General features: G+C 34.4%; 1 protein-coding gene across 2 annotated transcripts in view; it reads right to left on the bottom strand.

Annotated features, from left to right (window-relative positions):
• CAS1 (cycloartenol synthase 1) overlaps positions 1-20319 on the bottom strand; it is a 235375-nt gene that overhangs the window by 108817 nt on the left and 106239 nt on the right. For both annotated transcript variants that reach the window (XM_089831311.1, XM_089831312.1), the window contains exons 9-12: positions 15866-15979; positions 15550-15672; positions 15273-15395; positions 15083-15181 (exon numbers count right to left, since the gene is read on the bottom strand). In XM_089831311.1, coding sequence (XP_089687437.1) covers positions 15083-15181; positions 15273-15395; positions 15550-15672; positions 15866-15979 — 459 coding nt within the window. The remainder of the gene's footprint in view (positions 1-15082; positions 15182-15272; positions 15396-15549; positions 15673-15865; positions 15980-20319) is intronic.

Here is a 20319-nt window from a genome sequence, read left to right as displayed (position 1 = left end):
CAACGTTATTACGTTATACAACAACAATACAATAACTAGCATTTAGAATCCAATCTTCAACACAGAATTTACAATCAGATTGGAATACTAAGATAAGAACATGTAAGCACATATGAGACCCCTAAAGTGACGTCTCCACGGATAATGGGTTTGCGTCCACTATTTGCCAGCATGAGAGGCTACATCCTCACACTAGCTAAAAGTTGAAGCTTTCTGAATACTCTCACGAGAGAGAAATTGAAATTTGAATAATAAATCAGGCATGGGCAAATGAATGAGTCTCATCTCCTTTTATCTTCACAGCTATGACTCTTCAACTCCCTTACTAGCCTTTCATCTTATCTCTCTTCGTCCTTTTTAGCCCACTTTATAATATTAAATTGACCTTTTAAAATTTGAGTCCACGCTCTCCAAGTCAATTTTAATATTATACAAATGTCTTTAACTTTTCTAATGTTCCAAAAAGGGAACATTACACAAATCCTCTAAAGCTTATAAAATTTATATTCCATGTCAAAAGATGATTGAATTAAGAAGAGATGTATCCTTTGAAAAAGATGTTGATTGTAGAAATTCTATTGAACCTTCTCAAGAAATTGAAATGGAAGACTTGGACAATCCTCAAGATTTTTCTATTGTTACTCCATCTTCTCTATGCAACTCTTAGAGGGAAGATCCTATTTCACACTATCCTCCTAAATATCAAAATGTTTCAAATGCAAGTCCAAGTGTCGGGTTGAATGAAAGGAAGAGACCCTTTTGGTCAAAACATACTATGCAAGAAGCTGAAGAAATGTCTGCTCCTCATGGAACTTTTCAGGAAAGTAAAAGGCCTCAGAGATTTGATGATTATGTTGAATTAATGTGTCATTGATTCTAAACCATCTTGTTTTGATTCAGCTATAGGACAGCAAGTTTGGAAAGATGCTATGTTGGAGGAATATGAATCTATCATGAGAAATATTGTTTGGGAGATTGTTCTTTGTCCTAAAAATAAATCAGTTATATCTTGTAAATGGTTCTACAAAATTTAACATAATGTTGACGGTAGTGTGGAAAAATGTAAAGCTAGATTTGTAGCAAGAGGGTTCTCTCAAAAGGAACAGATAGGTTATGATGAGATCTTCAATCCTATAGCCAGATAGACACTACTATCAGATCTATCATTGCAATTTCAGTCGCTAAAAGATGAAAACTGCATCAAATGGACGTCAAAATTGCCTTCCTAAATGGTGTAATTGACGAAGAAGTTCATGTTGAACAGCCTGAAGGGTTCATAATTCTTGACAAAGATTCTAATTTACGCAAGCTAAAGAAGGCATTGTATGGCCTTAAACAAGCTCCTCAAGCATGGTATGATTGTATTGATGGTTAACTCTTGAGCTTGGGCTTTATGAAAAATGAGGCTGATCCAAATCTTTATTTCAAAAGGAATAATGATCTTATGCTAATATTAGTTCTTTATGTTGATGAACTCTTTGTCACTGGTGAAGATGGGTTAGTTGTTAAATGTAAGAAAGACTTAACCTCTAAATTTGAGATGAAAAATCTCCGTTTAACGCATTACTTGTTGGCTTAGAAATTTGGCAAAAGCCTAATGAAATTCTTCTTAGTCAAGGGAAGAATGCAGTAGATATTCTTAAGAGGTTTGGTATGCTTAATTGTGAACCAAGTATGACACCTATGGAGGCACATTTAAAAAAACTTCAAGAAGATGTTGTTTCAGAACTAATTGTTTGCACATTATATAGACAGCTGATTGGTTCTCTTATGTATCTCATCAACACAAGGGCTGTCATTTGTTATGCAGTCAACACCTTGAGTCAGTTTAGTGTGAACCCAGGATATTTCATCTTATTACTGCCAAACATATTCTAAGATATGTTTAGGGTACATTGAAGTATGAACTAAAGTTTTCTAGTACTAATGACCTTCATCTTTATGGTTTTTTTTATTCTGATTGGGCAGGATGTGTTTCAGATAGCAAGAGTACTTCAGGTTTTTGTTTCAGCCTTGGTTCTACTATGATTTCTTGGTGCAAATGGAAACAAAGATGTGTTGCTCAAATTACAGTTGAAGCTGAATCTGTTAAAGCTTGTACAACAACATGAGAGGCCGTATGGATTCGCAAGCTACTTAGGGGTTATTTGAAAAACGGATCATACCATAATCTTTTGTGATAGTCAAAGTTGCATAAAGTTTTCTATCAATCATGTTTTCCATGACAAGTCCAAGTATATAGATACTAAGTACCATTACTTAAGGGACATGGTGCTCCAAAAGGTAGTGGAATTGTATTATGTCAACATAAATGAGGAAATTGTTGATATTCTACCCAAACCACTACCCAAGGTGAAATTCTGATATTTCAGAGACAAGCTAGGTATTGTTGATCTTGAGACTTAAATGGAACCAAGTCTCAATTGTGATTTATTTTTTATGCTTTTTAATTCTCGTCACCTCAGTTGCAATTGCGAGCTCTAATCTTGCCTCTATGTCTTGTTGTTGGTATGCTCATGCCACTTCTCTACTGAGCTCGATTGGGATTGATATTAACCGCCTTCCTCCCTTCCAATTCTCGTTAAACGCTCCCACTTACCTCCTCCCCTCGTAGCAGGAGTTGAACCGACATGTTAGACTTGATATTTATAGACAATACATCATCACACCCTCGGGTAACCCTCCTAGGGGGTTATATCTGAGGTTGGCCTTTTATGCTGAGTACTTTCTGGATATCTAGAATGGGATTATTGTTTGCCTAGGCTACTTGTCTCAATGTTGGAGCCACACCCTATGTATGTCTCTAGGGTCCTTTAGAGTTGGCTCCCACCGGTTTTGGATTCAAACTAATCACCATACTGATAGAGAGGACCGGATCTGTCAGTTGTATACCTTAACTAAGGTAAAGATGGAGATCCACTTCATTTCCATTGCCCCATCTACTACAAGATCAAAAAGGGATTTTATTGTTTGTTCAAAGAGTGAGGTTCCCTCTCAGCTTTCTTCGATTACATGGATCAACAGTGCCTTCCGCTCTACCTATGAGAAACCACGCAACTCCGTGACCACACTCTACGACTCTTGTTCCCCTAGAACCAGACCTCAGATTGGCTCATCGCCAACTTTTTCTTGCTTGTCTTCGGCATGGGGTGTAAAGCAGCCATCCAATACCTCTATCACCTGTCACTCCAAATTTGTGAGATCCCAAAGCAATTCTATTCAACAGCGGTTCTCAGCAACGTTCTAGGGCTCTTAGTCGTCCTGGACTATACCCTCGGTGATGGATTTCTTTCAACCAAGGAAGGATCCCTAGTCCTTCACTTAGCTATGCTTCTTTTGCTTTCTTGTTTGTTCTTTCCGGACACCCTTTGGTGTTCCTATTTTTTATTGCTTCTTTGGTTGTAAGCTTTCAGTCCCTTAGACCCATTCGGCGGTCTCTTGTTGGACATTAATAAAGTTATCTTATCTTAATAAGAATGTAAGATGAGCGACGATAACTCTTTCACTTTAAGGAAGTGAACATCATGTTTAGAGATTCCATGATGACATCACATTGAGAGATTCCGTAATGGGAGTTGGATGTCATGTTGAGAGAGTCCATGACAGTATCAAGTTGAGAGAGTCCATGATTTAAGGCTTAGATGTGATTCTTACAACTTCATCATGTTGAGTTATTCCATGACTATTAATATTTATATAAATTGTTTTGTTGTCCTCATGTTGAGACTCGGGTCCCTAACTGATAGGATTAAATGATTTCATATTTGCTAAGAGGGAGTGTTAAATTAATAGCTTCATATGAAATCCTGAGGTATTTAAATAAGTTATTGTGACTGTTATTTTTTTTTTTAATTCATTAAGAAATGTATAATCTCTAGACTAATCGTTGGAAAAGAAATTGGTTATATACTTTGGCTTGTCTACAAAACCGACGAGTAAATTATATTTAATTCAAGTGGATATCTTTAAGTTGTGATGACAGGTCTCTCACAATCATTTGAGTTGGTGTAGCATCTACCTTGGTAACGTTTTAATCATGCTGACGTGGCATCCACCCAGCTGTCATTTCACTCATGCTGGTGTGGTTCAAATACTCACCATCTTCATTATTGTCAAATAAGGAAAGCAACTAACGTCAGGTTGATTTTATTCTAAATCTCATATCATGGTCAGAGGTGCCGTCTGTTACGAAGACAGAAGGTCAAAGATATCGTGCTCATGACAAGAAACAAGCTACTCTCTGGAAAAGCGAAATTGTAATTTCCATTCTCTTCTTTTCTTTGTACGGAGGCTTGTCTATCAGTCTTGGGGAATAGAAAAGGTTATCAAGCAAAATAGATCTGTAGGTTGAAGTATCGTGCAGTATACAGGACTTAATTTCTTCTCAGATTGACTTATATTCTCGGTTGATAGTTTGTGATAAATCTGATAATCGTTAGATGATCAAGTGATTCTTCCAGAGTCTTATTTGTGATTAATCTGTAACTGTTGTGTAATATGAATTCTCTAGTGCTTGTTCTGTAAGCATATAGAAGAATCAATGCCTGATTTGTTGCTCATATTCAGTCCTATGTTGATAGGATTTGAAGAACACTATTCTGGAGCATTGTAAACTTTCCTTTATTAATTATATTAAAGGTTTTGTGGGTTGGGTTTGATGGAGCCTAAAATTTCTGCTTTCCATTTTTTATCTTGATGAGTAAGCAAAATATGACAAGTTGGTGTTGTTGATGCCTAGACGAAAAGGAGTAGTTCTAAGATTGCAAAATCTCAATAGAAGTTATCATTTTTTTATTCAAGTGGAGATAGTTTTGGATTGTGCTTACTATGCGGAACTTCGAGGAGGGAGGGCAGCCATGAGTAGAATGGATTTGCTGGTCATAAAGGAGTTCTTACCTGAATTGAAGGTTCTTAACATGTTCACCACATGAGCCTGAAGTCAGAGGTGCATCATCAATCTGGCCTTCACATCTACTTGGAACATTTGGAGAAGGTCTCTCCCAGGGTGGATGTTTATGCATTAGGTTTTGTTCTTTATACAACTAATACCTGAGCGGCTCTGCAAAGCATCATGTGCAGCAGTTTGTACTGTATGATCACTTTGGTGCTGATGCCATTGTTCTCAAACACCTAACTTTTACAAAAGTATCAAGGAAAAAGCATGAAGGTACCAGCATAAATAGGACCAGAGAATATCAGAAAGTTCCACAGCTCATGGTTCATTTACTTCTGGGAAAATGAATATGTTTCAGAATATTCTTTTTCTTAATTATATTGGAGTCCCATCTTTTGCAGCTATATTGAGGAAAATGACCTGCTGAAGTTAATGAGGTAAGCAAAGGTTGTTAAGGAAAGGAAATTACTTTCCCGGTCTCTTAATGACTCCAAAACTGCAGTTAAACAGCAGCACAGACTCATCAATGCAGTTGTAATTATAATCATAGTAATGTTCTCTTTCGCACTTCTGGGCATTGCCAGCACCCATGCTATTGTTATCATCATTGGCACCCAGACTATAATTTGTTTACTAGGGAGATTGAGAACATTAATAGGATGAGAATGGGCCTTTGCCTCAGGCATACAATGAATTATCAAAATATAAATGAGAGCATCCATGAGACAGTTGTGAGATAATTGTATGCCTCTGAAACAAACAAGAGAAATCTTTTGAGAAAGTGCAAGTGCCTTAAGCATCAGGGGAACTTGCCCATCTAACATTCAAGCAGCTCCTAGTCCAGAGATTTAGGATCATCTCATTAAAGAACAAAGAAATTGTGGAGAGAATTCATATCATCTCATATGCGAATTGTCGCTTCCGTGCTGAAGGAAGCTGTCAAAAATTTAGTTGGCCGTATGATATTTTTTTTGTAATAAATACATTTCCAAAGGAAAATTTAGAAACAGCTGCAATCAGATCAATAAGCTCCAAAGATATGAAATCACAAGCAGAAATGCTAAGAGCATTAAGTTTCAAACACAGAGACTCAAGTTCCAATGCTGAAATCTCCAAAAGTTTCAGTCAAGAGGATTCTGATATTGATATCTCACAGAGTCTGAAGCCAGCCAGTTCTGATACAGACATCTCAGAATGTCTCAAGCAGAAAAATTCTGATGTGACTTCTGTAAGATCAGAGATCAAGAAGAAAAAAGATGTCGATGCAGCTGCATTGAAAGTACAGAAACTGTATAGGAGTTACCGAACAAGATGAAACCTTGCTGACTGTGCTGTTGTGGCTGAGGAGCAATGTTGGCAAGCCATAGACTTTGTGACACTCAAGTGAACTACTGTCTCTTTCTTTGATATTGGTAAACCAGAAACTGCTATTTCCCATTGGTCCCATGCTGGAGTAAAGGCTGCCAAGGTGAGCAAGGAATTGTCAAAAGATGAAAATGCTCGTAAACTAGCTTTTCAGCACTGGGTGGAGGCTATTGATCCACGACATCGGTATGGGCACAATCTACATTTTTATTATGATGCTTGGTTTGAAAGTGACACAGTGCAACCGTTTTTCTATTGGTTGGATATTGGAAATGGAAAGAACCCACTGGCTTTGGGCCTTGTCAGCATGGGCAAGGGTCATGCCTGGGTAAAAGGACACATCCGAACATTTATATTCTCTTAGGAGAAAAGTATTTTTATTTTATTATTGTATGGAGGAATAAGGGGTCTATTATGATTTTGTAATATTAAATACAATTTTTTATTTTTAAAATAAAATAAAATGTCTTTTGTTTATTTTTAAATGGCGTGGAGATTTAAACTACAGGTGAATCGTCCTTCGTAATTATATTTTAGAATTCTATATATGATTTTGATATCAGATAAGGTGGACATGGTCAATTAGCATTTTAGATTTGATCATCATAGGTGTTGTGAAATATAAAATTGTTTCCCCACCTCTATCCAGTTTGTCTCCTTTTTAGCAGAGTTAAAATTCAATCTGGACTAATTTAAGATTACATTATAATTGGTCTGTCGCATCTGGATTATTAAAATTGTTGGTAGTATAAGTGCATTGAACATTATGAAGTTGTACGTGAAAGTTCACCGAAGTTGACTCTATTACCCGGATGAGCAAAGGCATCGGTCTTTTTGTTGAAGCCTAAAAATCTACATATTCCTTCTACAAGCATCAATTCCATTATTTACAAAATTTATACTAAACATTCAATTATCAAATATTCGGCATCCAGTTTTAGTTTCATCAAGTTCGAGGACCTTGCCAACCGAAGAACTCCAGGAATTTAAATTCGCTATAGAAAAACCTTGAACCAAACAGTTAGTGTTCGAGGTGAAAGTTAACCCGCCTGGGTGTAGCGGAGCCTGAAGTGCAAGGGAATTCAGAAATATTCCCGTTCGTTGGCCACAACTGATTGAGAAATCCTATCAAAGAAGTGGCAGGCTCTTGGATTTCCAATCTGCGGTTTTGGGAACCAACAGGGTTGTTTCCCTCAATGAAGAGGGTTTTCCCCACGATAAACTGGTTTCCAGAGTTTTGTTGAAGCTTGATATTCGTCTGGTCCAAATTTTAAAAAGGCCTTTAAATATTTAGAGGCAAGATATGAAGCACCCAAGACTATGCATGATGCTTTTGATGAGGAAAATATGAATAGGAGTCAAATGTAATTTTCATTTTGATTACGCAATGAAATTTTGGGACAAGTATTTTCATTTTTGCAAACTATAAATATCATATATGAGGTTTTAATTTATAATTTTATTCGCAATTATGGATTCAAGAGTTTCTCTCTTCTTTTTATAATTTCAATGTTTGAACATGTATATATAAATTTATAATGTGTATATGTATGTGAATGTGCATGTGCATGTGCATGTGTATGGATGAACCCGAACTGGAACTCGAATCAGGAACTCAAATTTGCAGTAATCTCACTAGGACAAATAGAATAACATATTTTTTGAATTCAAACTATTGAGTGGCAGAAAATTCACCATCATCAAACGATTACAGAAGTTTCATTAGAGCAGTCATTCTAAACAACCAATTAAGATTCACCACTTCTAGTTTGGGCTATTTATAATTCTATAACTAATAATATTATTAATCGCCATTTATCAAGGAGAAGAGAATATACAAAGAAGTTTAATTTTAGTCAGATCTATTTGTAGACCATATTATATTCAGTTGTCAATTTTGTAATTTCTTATTGCGAGAGAGAGAGAGAGAGAGAGAGAGAGAGAGAGAGAGAGAGAGAATTTGTAGAATTATTTACTAGGAGACCAAGTGAAGATCACCTAAGTTCAGACTTCTTATAAGTGGATTAAATTTTAGTTAAAAAGTTACATTGCATGCAAGTAGTTTATTCATACAGAAGAATTAACAGTTGACTTTTTATCTATATTCCATGTAGAGTTTTTATTAATTTTATAAATGTCATTTGCCTACTTGTTGCTAAGGTTTCTCGTTAAATATTGTTAATTCAGAATTCATTAGTCATTCAATAGAATTCAATAAGGCATGTCCTACTTTTAAAGTACTCTTGAGATGTTTTGCACTTTTTGTTGTGTGTTGCGGCAAATTAAATTGATTTTGCAATTTTACAAGCTTTACACTGCAGATTAACTAACAATTGGAGTTTGTGGCTTTGTACTGATTTTTTGATTCAATCTGCCAAAGCATTTGTTATCTTGTGTTTACACTACTCAAATCCCTACCTTTAGTTTTATGTAGTATTTCTCGGATTTTCTTTTTAGACAAAAAACACAAAAATCTTTTGCCTCAGGTAAATAAATGTATCACCCATTTTTTTAGGTGAATCAAAAATGACATACCTTTAGTTTTATTCAACAAAATTGTAAATTATCCCCAAAAACATTGTATGGGTTGTAAATAGCAAGTACATGATTGAATCGGGTTGGTTTTTCTTTACATCAAGTTTGCCATTTAATTTAATAATCAGTTATAATGCACATCTATTCCATTTTGTGTCAATTTTATTTTTCTAGATTATATCGAAAATAATGCTTTACCATTTTTTCATATACTGTTTATTAGCTATGGGTACGGGGTTGGAAGATATTTGTGAGACCCTAAATTGTAAGATTTGATAATAAAAGAATGGACAAATAAACAAATTTAAAAATTGCATACATGCTATATGCATAAAATAAACAAACAAATATTGAAAAAGCACTACCAATAATCATGAAGTCAAAATATAAAATGAGTCATGATGTGATACATCGCATAAGTTTATAAGTTATATAATTTGTTAAAAGATAAAAATAGTCAACAATCAAAGTTAAGAACTATGACAAGTTGTCATATTGCTCTTTGTTCAGAGTTTTAGAATATTATAATGTTTATTTAATGGTCATCTTAGATAATCTTTAGTTTGTTAGGTAGTTTCTATTTTCATCTTTAGTTCACGATTGTTTCTTTTAGAAATATGGTCTTTCGTCTCCTCTGTTTAACAACAACATCAGTTTACCATAACACAAAGCATCTAAATAAAGAATACTTCACAATAACCAGAGGCAATAAGGCTAGCAACAATGATAATATAACTTGAAGTGTAATTAAAACTGAGTTGCCAGTTTGCACTCCAGTAAGGATGCGGGTTCAAAATTCATCCAATTTATATTTGGGTTGGGTTCGTCCATACAAAAACATATGTTTTTTTTTTTAAATATTGGTGTGTGTGTGTGTGTGTGTATCACTCTGCTAATAGTAAAGCAACATAGAAAAATACACCAGCATATCTATGTTTCAGTTCAATCTAGGATACTAGTTGCATCATTTAGTCATACATACAACATGATACACTTGCTTGGTCACATACATAGGACATATTTCCATATCAAGGGGACAGTTTTAGAATGAAAGGAATCATCAAAAGATAAGTTCAGTTATCTGAATTTTTATTTTGTATTGGTTAGATAATTTCTAACCAGGCTAGATCAAAAATTGAGATTCAAATTTTAAGCCCTAGATTCAAAGATATCATTGCTTTTATAAAGAAATTCCTCTATAATCATCAATTTGGATTTCCTCTATAAGCAAGTTTTCATTTTCATTCACAAATGCACATATAAATCATCCTTTTTGACCTTGTTAGTGGTCACTTTTAGGGTTGGGAGGATCGAATAGACCAAATTAGGCAAAAAAAACACTTCAAAAAAAAATGTTGTTTTGTGACCAAATTCAACATAGGTTCAGCTTCTGGGCAGAAAATTCTTCAATATTCACTCCAAATTCTACCTGGTTTCCTCTGACACATTTTGTAATGCCCCGCTAAGGGATCCAAAGAATTAACCTAGAATTTCACTAAGTTTGGTAACATTTTTTTTTAAATATAACATGAAAGTAAATACCACATATAACTTGTACATAATAACGGAAGCAATAGCAATGTCCATCTGAAAGTAAACATAACATACATAACCGATTTCATTCTTTAAGAATCCCTTAACGTTGAGTTACATCTAAATTAACTAACATACATGAGTCCATCTAGTACAACATCCACATGAAATAATAATGATAAGTCCAATGTTTAAATATTACATTTCAAATGCTCATTCATCCACTGTACATGTCACAGGGTATGAAGGCTTAAAAGAATATACATATGTGAAATAAGGTACATCATCCTATTCTAATCCATGATACATCAAAGACAATCACATGATACACATGATATATCATCATAGAATACATATACATCCATCATAAAGATCAAACATAATTAACTAAGTGCACGGTTCCTCCCAACCGTTAATAGCATCATTAGACCATCGTGGGCCCTAGCCATCCCTCCGTGCGTAACATCTCAAATTACCGAAGAGATCATCGGTATTAACATAGTAGGAATGTCACTCCTAACATATACAACATCATATGTAGAAAGTAATCTAACATGCAAATGTAAGCATAAGATAACACCATCTAACATATGTTAATCATCAAATGAAAGGATACATACCCACCATCATGAAGGACGCATCAGCCACGATGTCTCAATGAATCTCAAATGATAAGAGTGGAAAATACACTACCACCCAACCGCGTGGTACCTAAGTGGTCCACTCCCACCGTGCTGAGGAGATAATCTCAAGTCCCAAACAAGTTGTCAAAATCTCATAGCATAAATCTCTATAGTTCAGGAATCCTAAAAGTATACTAACTCAAAGGTTCCAATCACAAAACTGACATCTAATCCCAGAGGCACACAATGACATGTAGGAACCTACTATGCAAGCGGGAAAGTGTCATCGCAATTATCACGTACAAGTTATCCTGGCAGTTAGCTAAACTCCACGGGTCCATATTGATTTCATGCGGCCACTAGTATCCTCTCATACAGACGAGGCATACTACGGAATGCAAGGTCGCAACCATGCGTCTCACTACTCCTATCCTAGCCTGTACAAGCACTCAAGGCATGGGCGAGAACAAAACACTTATCTTTTTAGGTTCATTCAGTTAGTATTAAGTGTGAATGTTATCACTTATTAATCCAACTTACAATTAGTTACCCTGGCAGCCTCTTAGGGCCCCGGCCCCCATTGCAAGCCACTTCCCGACACTACATGCAGATATCCTACCCTAATGCTCATGGACTCATAAATCTCAAAATTACAAAAGATAATCCATAATAAAATCATCAAATATGCATAAAAGCATCAAATCTCCATGAGCAAACATCCATAGAAAATCATGAACACAACAGCTCTCTATTGGCAACTGAAGTATCACTGATAATCAAAAGTATCCAATGGTTCTCAATAACCAAAATATATCTCAAACACACTGATCGAAGACTCAAAAAATGGTTGAGTCAAACATGTCACAACATGACATCATCAAGAATAAATCCACATCTCAATCCCATCATGGCAACTAGAAAATAACCAAGGATAACTGATCGATGACCAAAATAATGGTTAAGTCAAGTGTCTCATACATAAGAATTTCAACTATAACAATCAGTAATCACAACCAATACATAGAGCATTCCATCACATAACCATGGTTGGGTTTATAAAAATCGAGATTAAAACATTATCATGACATCACAATCACATAACCCCCAAGCCTCTGGTAGACGTCCTATATTGGTCAACGCTAGTCAACCCAAAACCCAAAACAATAGCATAAGGAATACACAATGTAAACACATGTTTTGGTTTTGCTAAGTTTACAACTTGAATTTAAATGCAAAAGTCACGGTTTACGTTTCCAAGTTTAGAGAAAGAATTTGAAGAAACATTTTGTACGTTTTTCCATGTATTGTTTTTGGATGGATAAAAAGTTTTCTTTTATAAATCCAATTTCCAATTACAATATTTTATTGAAATCGTTCCCCACCAATCTTTTAATTAAATTTCATATACTTTATATATTTTATAATTTAAAACTATTAATTAAATCTTAATAGTTAAATTATAAAATTATTCATCATTATAAAAGATGAATTCTTAAATCTTTTATCAAATAATAATAATTCAAATTTATTAATTATAATAATTATTATCGCATTTTAAAAAAAACGAAATATAAAAATCGAATTATACAAATTTGACGGATGACATATATTATAAGTTAAGTGCTTCACATATTACAACCGGCGGTGACCATACTCAATGGTTAATACACTGTCGCCACACATAAGCCGTGCGGCCTGCAGCGCCGACACTTTGCCAAGTGCAAGTGTTGTGCGCACAGGTCTGCATACGATGGACAGACGGGTTGGTACGTTCGCCTGACCCATGGTCAATACATATAATGTTTAGTTTTATAGCGTTTTTCAAAAACGCAAATACAAATCGCAATGCGATTTTGTATATACATATTTTCACTGCGATTATTAAATTCGATTCCTCAATTAAATATATACACATGTATATATATATATATATATATATATATGTATATATATATATGTATATATATATGTATGTATATACGAATTTTGTGTCACAGCATATAAATAATGCATATATATATATATATATATGCAGATATAAACATACATATACACAATATATATAAATTCTAATTCTCAGAATTTTCTTATAAATTTTTAATCCCAAATTTTTTCCAATAAATAATCTAATGGGTTTGGCTATGAATTTAAACCCTAGCACCGTTATTTTTTTTTCAGATCTATGCATATAAAAATTTCCACATAAATTCAATTGCCCATATTGAGAATGCATACAATAAAAATATGAAATTCCTCAGAAGACATATGGAAGACACGAAGAAGACAGGAATGCATGATGCGGAAATAGCATAAGAAAAATCACAAGAATCTACCCGGATTCTGATGCTAATTCGCTTTTCCTCAGAAAACCCGCAGAGCAAGCTCCTTTCTTCAAAGTTCTTGAGTCCTCCAATGCTCCAATTGCTCTCCACCCTCTCTCCCTAAGCTTCTATGAATGCCTGAATATAAAGAGCTCTCAAGAAACCTTTGGAATGCTTCTTGAAACTGCTGAAAGGTGTCACCAACTAAGCATGGGTCTTTTCCAATTCTTTTTGATGAGTCATAGAATTGTAGACACCTTGTGCTTAATTGATGCACTAACCCCCGTGTTGTTGACACATGTTAATTCCCATGCAAGCTTATAACTCCAATTTACTTTTTAAATAATTTCTATTTAAATTTTATAACTTTCATTTTAATTTTTATAACTTTTATTATTATTATTTTATTTATTACTTTATTATTATTTTATAATTATTATTAATTTTAATTTCTAGTTTTCTTTTATTTAATTCCTTTCCTCAATAATTCACATTTAATTAATCACAATTAAAATATCAAAGACCATGATATTTTATTAATTTTCTCAAATAATTAATTTATTAATTAAATCTATTTATTAAGACTTAATTAATAGAAAATTCGCCATAGACCTTCAAGATAAAATATGAAAACCCATCATAAAACAAATCATACAAAATAAATCTAAAGGGTTAAAAATCACGAAATATGTCATCCGACACATTCGATGGGTATTCAACTTTGATACTTGTCCTAACTCACTAGGACAAATGGTTTTTAGGTTTGGGATTTGAACTTGAGAATTTATCTCCCTTCTCTTATCATTGAGATAGTATAATAGGGTACACTCATCCTAGCAATTCAGGGAAGTCGATACCCAGTACCTGCAACCTGTAGAAAAACCATGCATATACATACAATATATAATGCTAAGCTAAACAAACAATGGCAGGAAGTGGTGCATCGTGTAGATCCCGACTAAGCAGGTGACTACGACTCCCTTCCTTAACCACATCAGATACGCCATACAATAAGAAAACACGCACACCATACACATGCAAGTATGGGGTAAGTAACCATAATAAAACACATGAGATAATAAACCATCTAACTAATCATCATTAATAACTGAAAACAATGTAATGATCATCATACATACATGAAATGTAAAGTCTAAATGATCTCATCATATATCAACTGAATCCCTATCATAATATCTGATAGTGTCAAAACAACACCACTAAATCATCAACATAAAACTAGTCTACATAGTCTGATAATAATAGCAACAATAAGTCTAGAAAAGATGTGAACGAGGGTAGGCACTACACATTTTGCACTGAATTTGTGTCTCTGTAGGCAAATTTGGGGAGAATTTGACAAGGACCGGACTTTGTTCAGAATTGAACCTGACTTTGAGGTTTGCTGGAGAGAATCTGGTAAATTAAACTTACAAGGTACATGGATAAAACCATATACTATCATGACTATGGAGGGCTTTATAGCAGTGCTCATTAGCATAAGTATTTTCCAATATAAAATAAATAGGACAAAGCAAACTTTCTACATGGTAGTTCGAACAAAATGCATATAAAAATGTGAATGTGATATGAGAAGAGCAATAAAACATTCATGGACATAATTTTAGTTCATTTATACAAGTTGGTACTTGTAATTTAGCAAAATCTCGCTCTCCAATCACATGCGTGCATCAAAAAGAAAACTCCTACAGATCCAAACCACTTCTATGTTTTTGGCATCTGTGCTAAAGCATTAATTTTCAGCTAGAGTGTGATTTGAGATTGGCCAAAAGGATAGAATGGTTGCTTACCTGCATTGAAAGAATCAAATTCACACAATCAAAGAATCGCTGTGATGAAATAGGTTCCCCAACCATGTCTTGTGGTAACTGCGATAATGCCAGTGCGGCCTGCACAAACAAAGGTATGATATGCTTTAGAAAATAACAGCTGACAAGTCAGAGAAAAACAAAGAATGCAACTTGTGTCTCTTTCATATACCTTAAAGCCTTCTGAGGCACAGTCTGATATGGGCCAACCATGATCTCTAGTTGAGAAAGGCCAAGCACCATTAGAAATATGTCGATACCAAAAACTCAAATCTCCTGGGCAGTCTTCTTGAACCTTCGAAACATTCCAAGATATATCAAGAGCAAGGCACATGATGTTCGTGAGGAAATCATGAGATTTATCATTTAAACAGAAATAGATATCAAACACAACTAAACAAGAAAACAGAAACTTGTTAAAGGGGAAAACATATGCAAATACTACAAACCTGTGTCTTATCAATATATGAATGTGCTTTCTTCAGCAATGGGCCACAGTCATCAAGAAGGTCAGTTGACAGAAGTGCTTGAACACAAAAAGCTGTGTCCCATAGCTGGCTGCCATTATATCCCTAATCACAAAAAGCTGAACACTTTGCCTTACAAGAATACAATATTGGATCCAACAACATATCATTAAGTTCACCAACTGTAAGGATTCTTTCTTTGGTGATCAAAAATAATTGAAATAAAAATATTAGAAATTAGATCAAAATAACAAACATCAAGAAAGTGATAACCAGTAGTTGTTATTTGTATTCTGACCTGCATTTTCATGCCATCTTCTGCAACCCATAGAAAGTCTGCCACTCGTGGAAGATGCCTTTTAAATGCCTCTGAATTTGGATCTTCAACCCAGCAACAAAGCATGTTCAGCACCTACCAAAATTGCACGATTGTTGAGCTTGATTTGTCAAAGACTACAATCCCTACATGGTACTTTCATATTGTTTTAAGAGAGTATATATTTAAATATTCCAATATTTGGGTTTTGTAATACTGATTACATCTACAACATATAATTTCGTAAAAACAATAACAAATAAACTATAATACAGGGTTCTTGTGTTTTGCTCTGGATTCCAATGCGGACGCGATCTGGGTTCTGGTACAATCCGGGTTATTTCTGAGTGCAGCTCAGGCACCTGAGTTCCTTGTGGGTACAAATGGACCTAACTAACAGGAACTCAGGTGTCCAAGCCACACCTGGGACAAACCCACACATAACAGAAGCTTAATCTGTTGCAGGCTTTCAACGTTTCTGACAGTTGCAGAAAGGTGTTTATATTAACACTTTCGTAAACATTAAAGACATGTCCATAATCACTGGCTGTTTTCTTCAGTCTCACACATGCAGCTTTCAATTTCATTTATTTTTTTTAAATTTCTGAGGATATGTTTTAATTCTTTTTTGTGCATGAACCAATGTGTAATGCATGCTTCCATTGCCTTCATCTTGTTAGTGTTTTCCTTTTGTCTGTTTACATCCCATGCTCTCTAACCGCGCACAGTTGAATTTTGAAGCAATATCATAATTATTGATTTATAAGCATCACTCTTCTTTTTATATTCATAACTTTGATGTTTGATTATGTATAAGTGGTTTATGTTTGTGTCTGTGTATTTGTCTATGTATGTGTATGTGTATTGTGCAGAGATACCATACCTACACACAAGGGGGAAAATTTTGATGTACCCATGTTCCCAAACCACGCACCGTTGCCCCAACCCAAACTGGAATCAGCAACTTAGCAAATATATTTTGGGTGATATGACATTTGATATATAAATAATACAATTGTTAGTTTTTGAGGGTAACATTCCCATTACTAAGCTTTGGTAATTTGTACAAAAAAATAATGGCTTTATAAGCCAATGTAATGTAATGTAAAATCCATGATTGGACAGTCCAAATAGATAAATGTTAAGGCATTCAGAATATTCAATATTGTCTATGAGTTTTGACTCATTGCTAGGCATTTTAAACCTTCTTCAGGATCTTCAAACTCAAGCTGGAGGATTGAAAAATAGAATATCTTTCTCATTTCACAACAAAGCTTAAAAAATTTATAACACAAACAATTGGAGGGTGCAGACAATTCTTTGTTCTGAAAAGCAGTAAAGTTTTATGAACACAACGAAAATTTTACTATTTGCACATTTTGAAGTGATAAGGATGCTCTTTAGAGTCAATGAGGTATGAAAGTGTTACATCCCAATTTTTGACCTAGCTTGAAATATAGCTGTTGAGGTTCGCATGAAGTCAGTTGGTAGTTTAATTTGATATAATGTGGTAAAATGATAAGATAGTTCGTCGTTATGATTTCAAGTGAAGATGACATGTTAGTTGATGATTAATCGGGAATTCATGGAATTGTGATGAAAGGTTAACTGTTATGATTGTTTATGATTAAATAATTTATAATTTAATTACAAAGAAATTCCTTGCAGGGAGCATGTCGAAGGGGGTGGAAGCATTGTCAGAAAAGAATTAGGCAAGGCATCACTATCACTGGGCAAACGGGTAAAGGACCTAGCGATTTGAAATAGGATACGCCTGTGGACCGCATGAGTTATTTTAATAAATAGTTTAATTAAAATAATTGAGTTATTTAATAAATAATTTAATTTAAAAAAATTAAATTATTTATGAAACATATCTTAAAGGATTTTAATTGTAAATATTTAAATTTATGCATTTAAATATTAAAATGAATTGGCATCATTATATTTAAATAATTTATTAGAATGATGTTTAGTTGTACATTATAATAGTAATGTTTGAATTATTTCCAATTTCTCTTTTCAACTTCTTATTTTTCCTTTATTCTTTTCCCTCTTGAAATTCGATTTGTTTTGGAATTCGAATGGTTTCTTGTAACCGAAGGTAGCCGTAAGGTTTGGCCCAATCTATATTATGGATCCCTTTTGCTCTTTCGGCATTCTTTTTCATGCATTCTTCATCGGCATTCCTCCATATTCACTTCGTTGGCTTTCTTTTCTCTTGGCAATCCAAGTTTTGATGTTAGCCGTTTGCAAAGACTGAGTTCGGCTCTGCTTATAATTCCACTTTGAACTAAATCGAATTTGTTTTCATGACTAAACCAGGATAGACAGGATTGGTGCCAATGCGGACTCTTCTCAGGATTTGGATTTAGAGAGAGTCACGAAAGATGATTTAACCTTTGTAACTCGTTTTATGCTTTCCTTGTTTTTGTGACTGCAAACACTTAATACTTGAGCCGGTTGATTATATGGAAAGTAAACCCGTTTAGCTTGTAAGAATAGTGTACTTTAATATCAGTATGTCATTTTCCTTATGGTTACGAATTGATGTAAGCATGATTTCCAAACTTAACTATTAAAATTTGTCATGTTCTAGGCTGTCGGCTGATTACTTTAAATATCATTCAATAATATTTGTTAAATCAGACGCCCTCGTTATTATCCAAATGTGTAAAGTTATCTGATTTCCCATTCAAGATTATTACTTCCTCAAGTTTAATCAAGTACATGCTGTTTAAATTTAATAACTAAGATTTAGATATTGAACCAAAAACACCAAGGAATTTTCCAGGCAAATGCCAAAATACAGTGAAGGTGTAAAGTATCTAAGTGAAGTTAATCTGAAAGCACCAAGGAATCACCGGCTTGATGGCCTGAATATGGTGAGGAGGTGGAGAGGTATCAACAAAACAAGAATGATATCAGAATTAAATAATTAATAAAATAAATAGTGCATTAACTCATGTATGTTCCACTCATGAAGAATATTGTCAAGATTGTTGTTAATTTTGAGATCTTTAAAGGACATAATCAAAGAATGATGGTTGTATGTAATCTTCTTGAATAAATGATAGAGCTGTCTACTCTGAGAATCCCGAATACCTGGAACTCACCCAACTATGTAGCTAAGAAGATGGATAATGAGGTGTGAGAAAGGAATCATCAATAATAAGAATCAGTATCAGTTATGACATATCAACATTTATCATTTAATATGAATTATTTAATAGCTCATGTACATTCCTATTATTGTGATCTCTTGCTACAAAGTCGTATGGTGAGTTAATTATCCGGAAGTCCAATAGATGGCAAGATGACCCCTACCAATTACGAGTAGGGAGGACCTTTCTCATTAGAGATTGTGTGAAGATATGTTGTGGTCCGAGGTTGGGTGGTTAAGCCCCTGACAATGTATCACCTCTCTCAAGATGTTGAACATGCGTCAAACAGAGATAAGTTATACATTCAATTGTTTATCAAAACAGGTATTATCACTTTTAGTTATGAAGAGGTAAGATTAAATTGAGTTATTTCATTATTATCATTATTTTACACCTAGATGTAAGGGATAGATTCATAAATTACTTTTCATTTATATGAATATCGAATATAAGTATATTTCTAATCTTGAGTTACTATCACAGATAAGTAATCAGAAGGAAAAGAAATCTGAAGCCCTAATTGATTGTGTGACAGTTGGAACCCTAAATTGATACAGTGGTATCGAAAAGCCTAATTGAATCCGTGGTCGCGGAAGCCCTAAATTAAATCCATCGTCACAGAAGACCTAATTTGAATCTGTGGTCGCGGAAGCCCTAAATTGAATCCGTGATAGCGGAAGCCCTAAGTGAGATAGCGGTATCAGAAGCCCTAAATAAACCAAAGGTAAATGTAATGTCCCCATTTTAGCAGTTGACCAAGTGTGTGTGCGTTAGCCTTGTTCTACATGGTCCCGAGGGCTAACGAAGGGTTTAATGGGATCCTGGAGTGTTTTAGCCTAGTCATTTCCAGTTTGGGCCAAAACGAAGTTGATTTACTCAGTTTCAGGCATACTTACTATTTTTAGTAAGTCGGCAGGACACAGTGCAGGTCAATTTTGGTGATTGGATTTGATACTCCTCGGTGAGAGCTTTCCGATGAGCTATCACTCGCATTATTCGGAGTCCGATTGCTAATACATTTTAATGCCTAAAGTTTTATTAAAGTAACGTCTAATTTAATTGTAAAATATTAAAGTGTTACTTTAATATTTATTTTATGGGGATGTGTACCCAAGGGAGACATAAGGGGTATTTTAATATATGTTTTATATATTACACATCTTTTATCCCACATTGCCCATATGAGTTGAGCGGACCCTTGGAAATAGAATAAAAGGAAGCATTTGTGGCTTCATTAGACAGGTTGAATATGAGAAGAAATTGGTGTGTGAG

This window comes from Cupressus sempervirens, chromosome 5 (assembly GCF_028749045.1).
Source record: "Cupressus sempervirens isolate cs-2001-9-10 chromosome 5, ASM2874904v1, whole genome shotgun sequence".
NCBI classification, from domain to species: Eukaryota; Viridiplantae; Streptophyta; class Pinopsida; order Cupressales; family Cupressaceae; genus Cupressus; species Cupressus sempervirens.
This window is presented reverse-complemented; position numbering and strand designations above follow the sequence as displayed.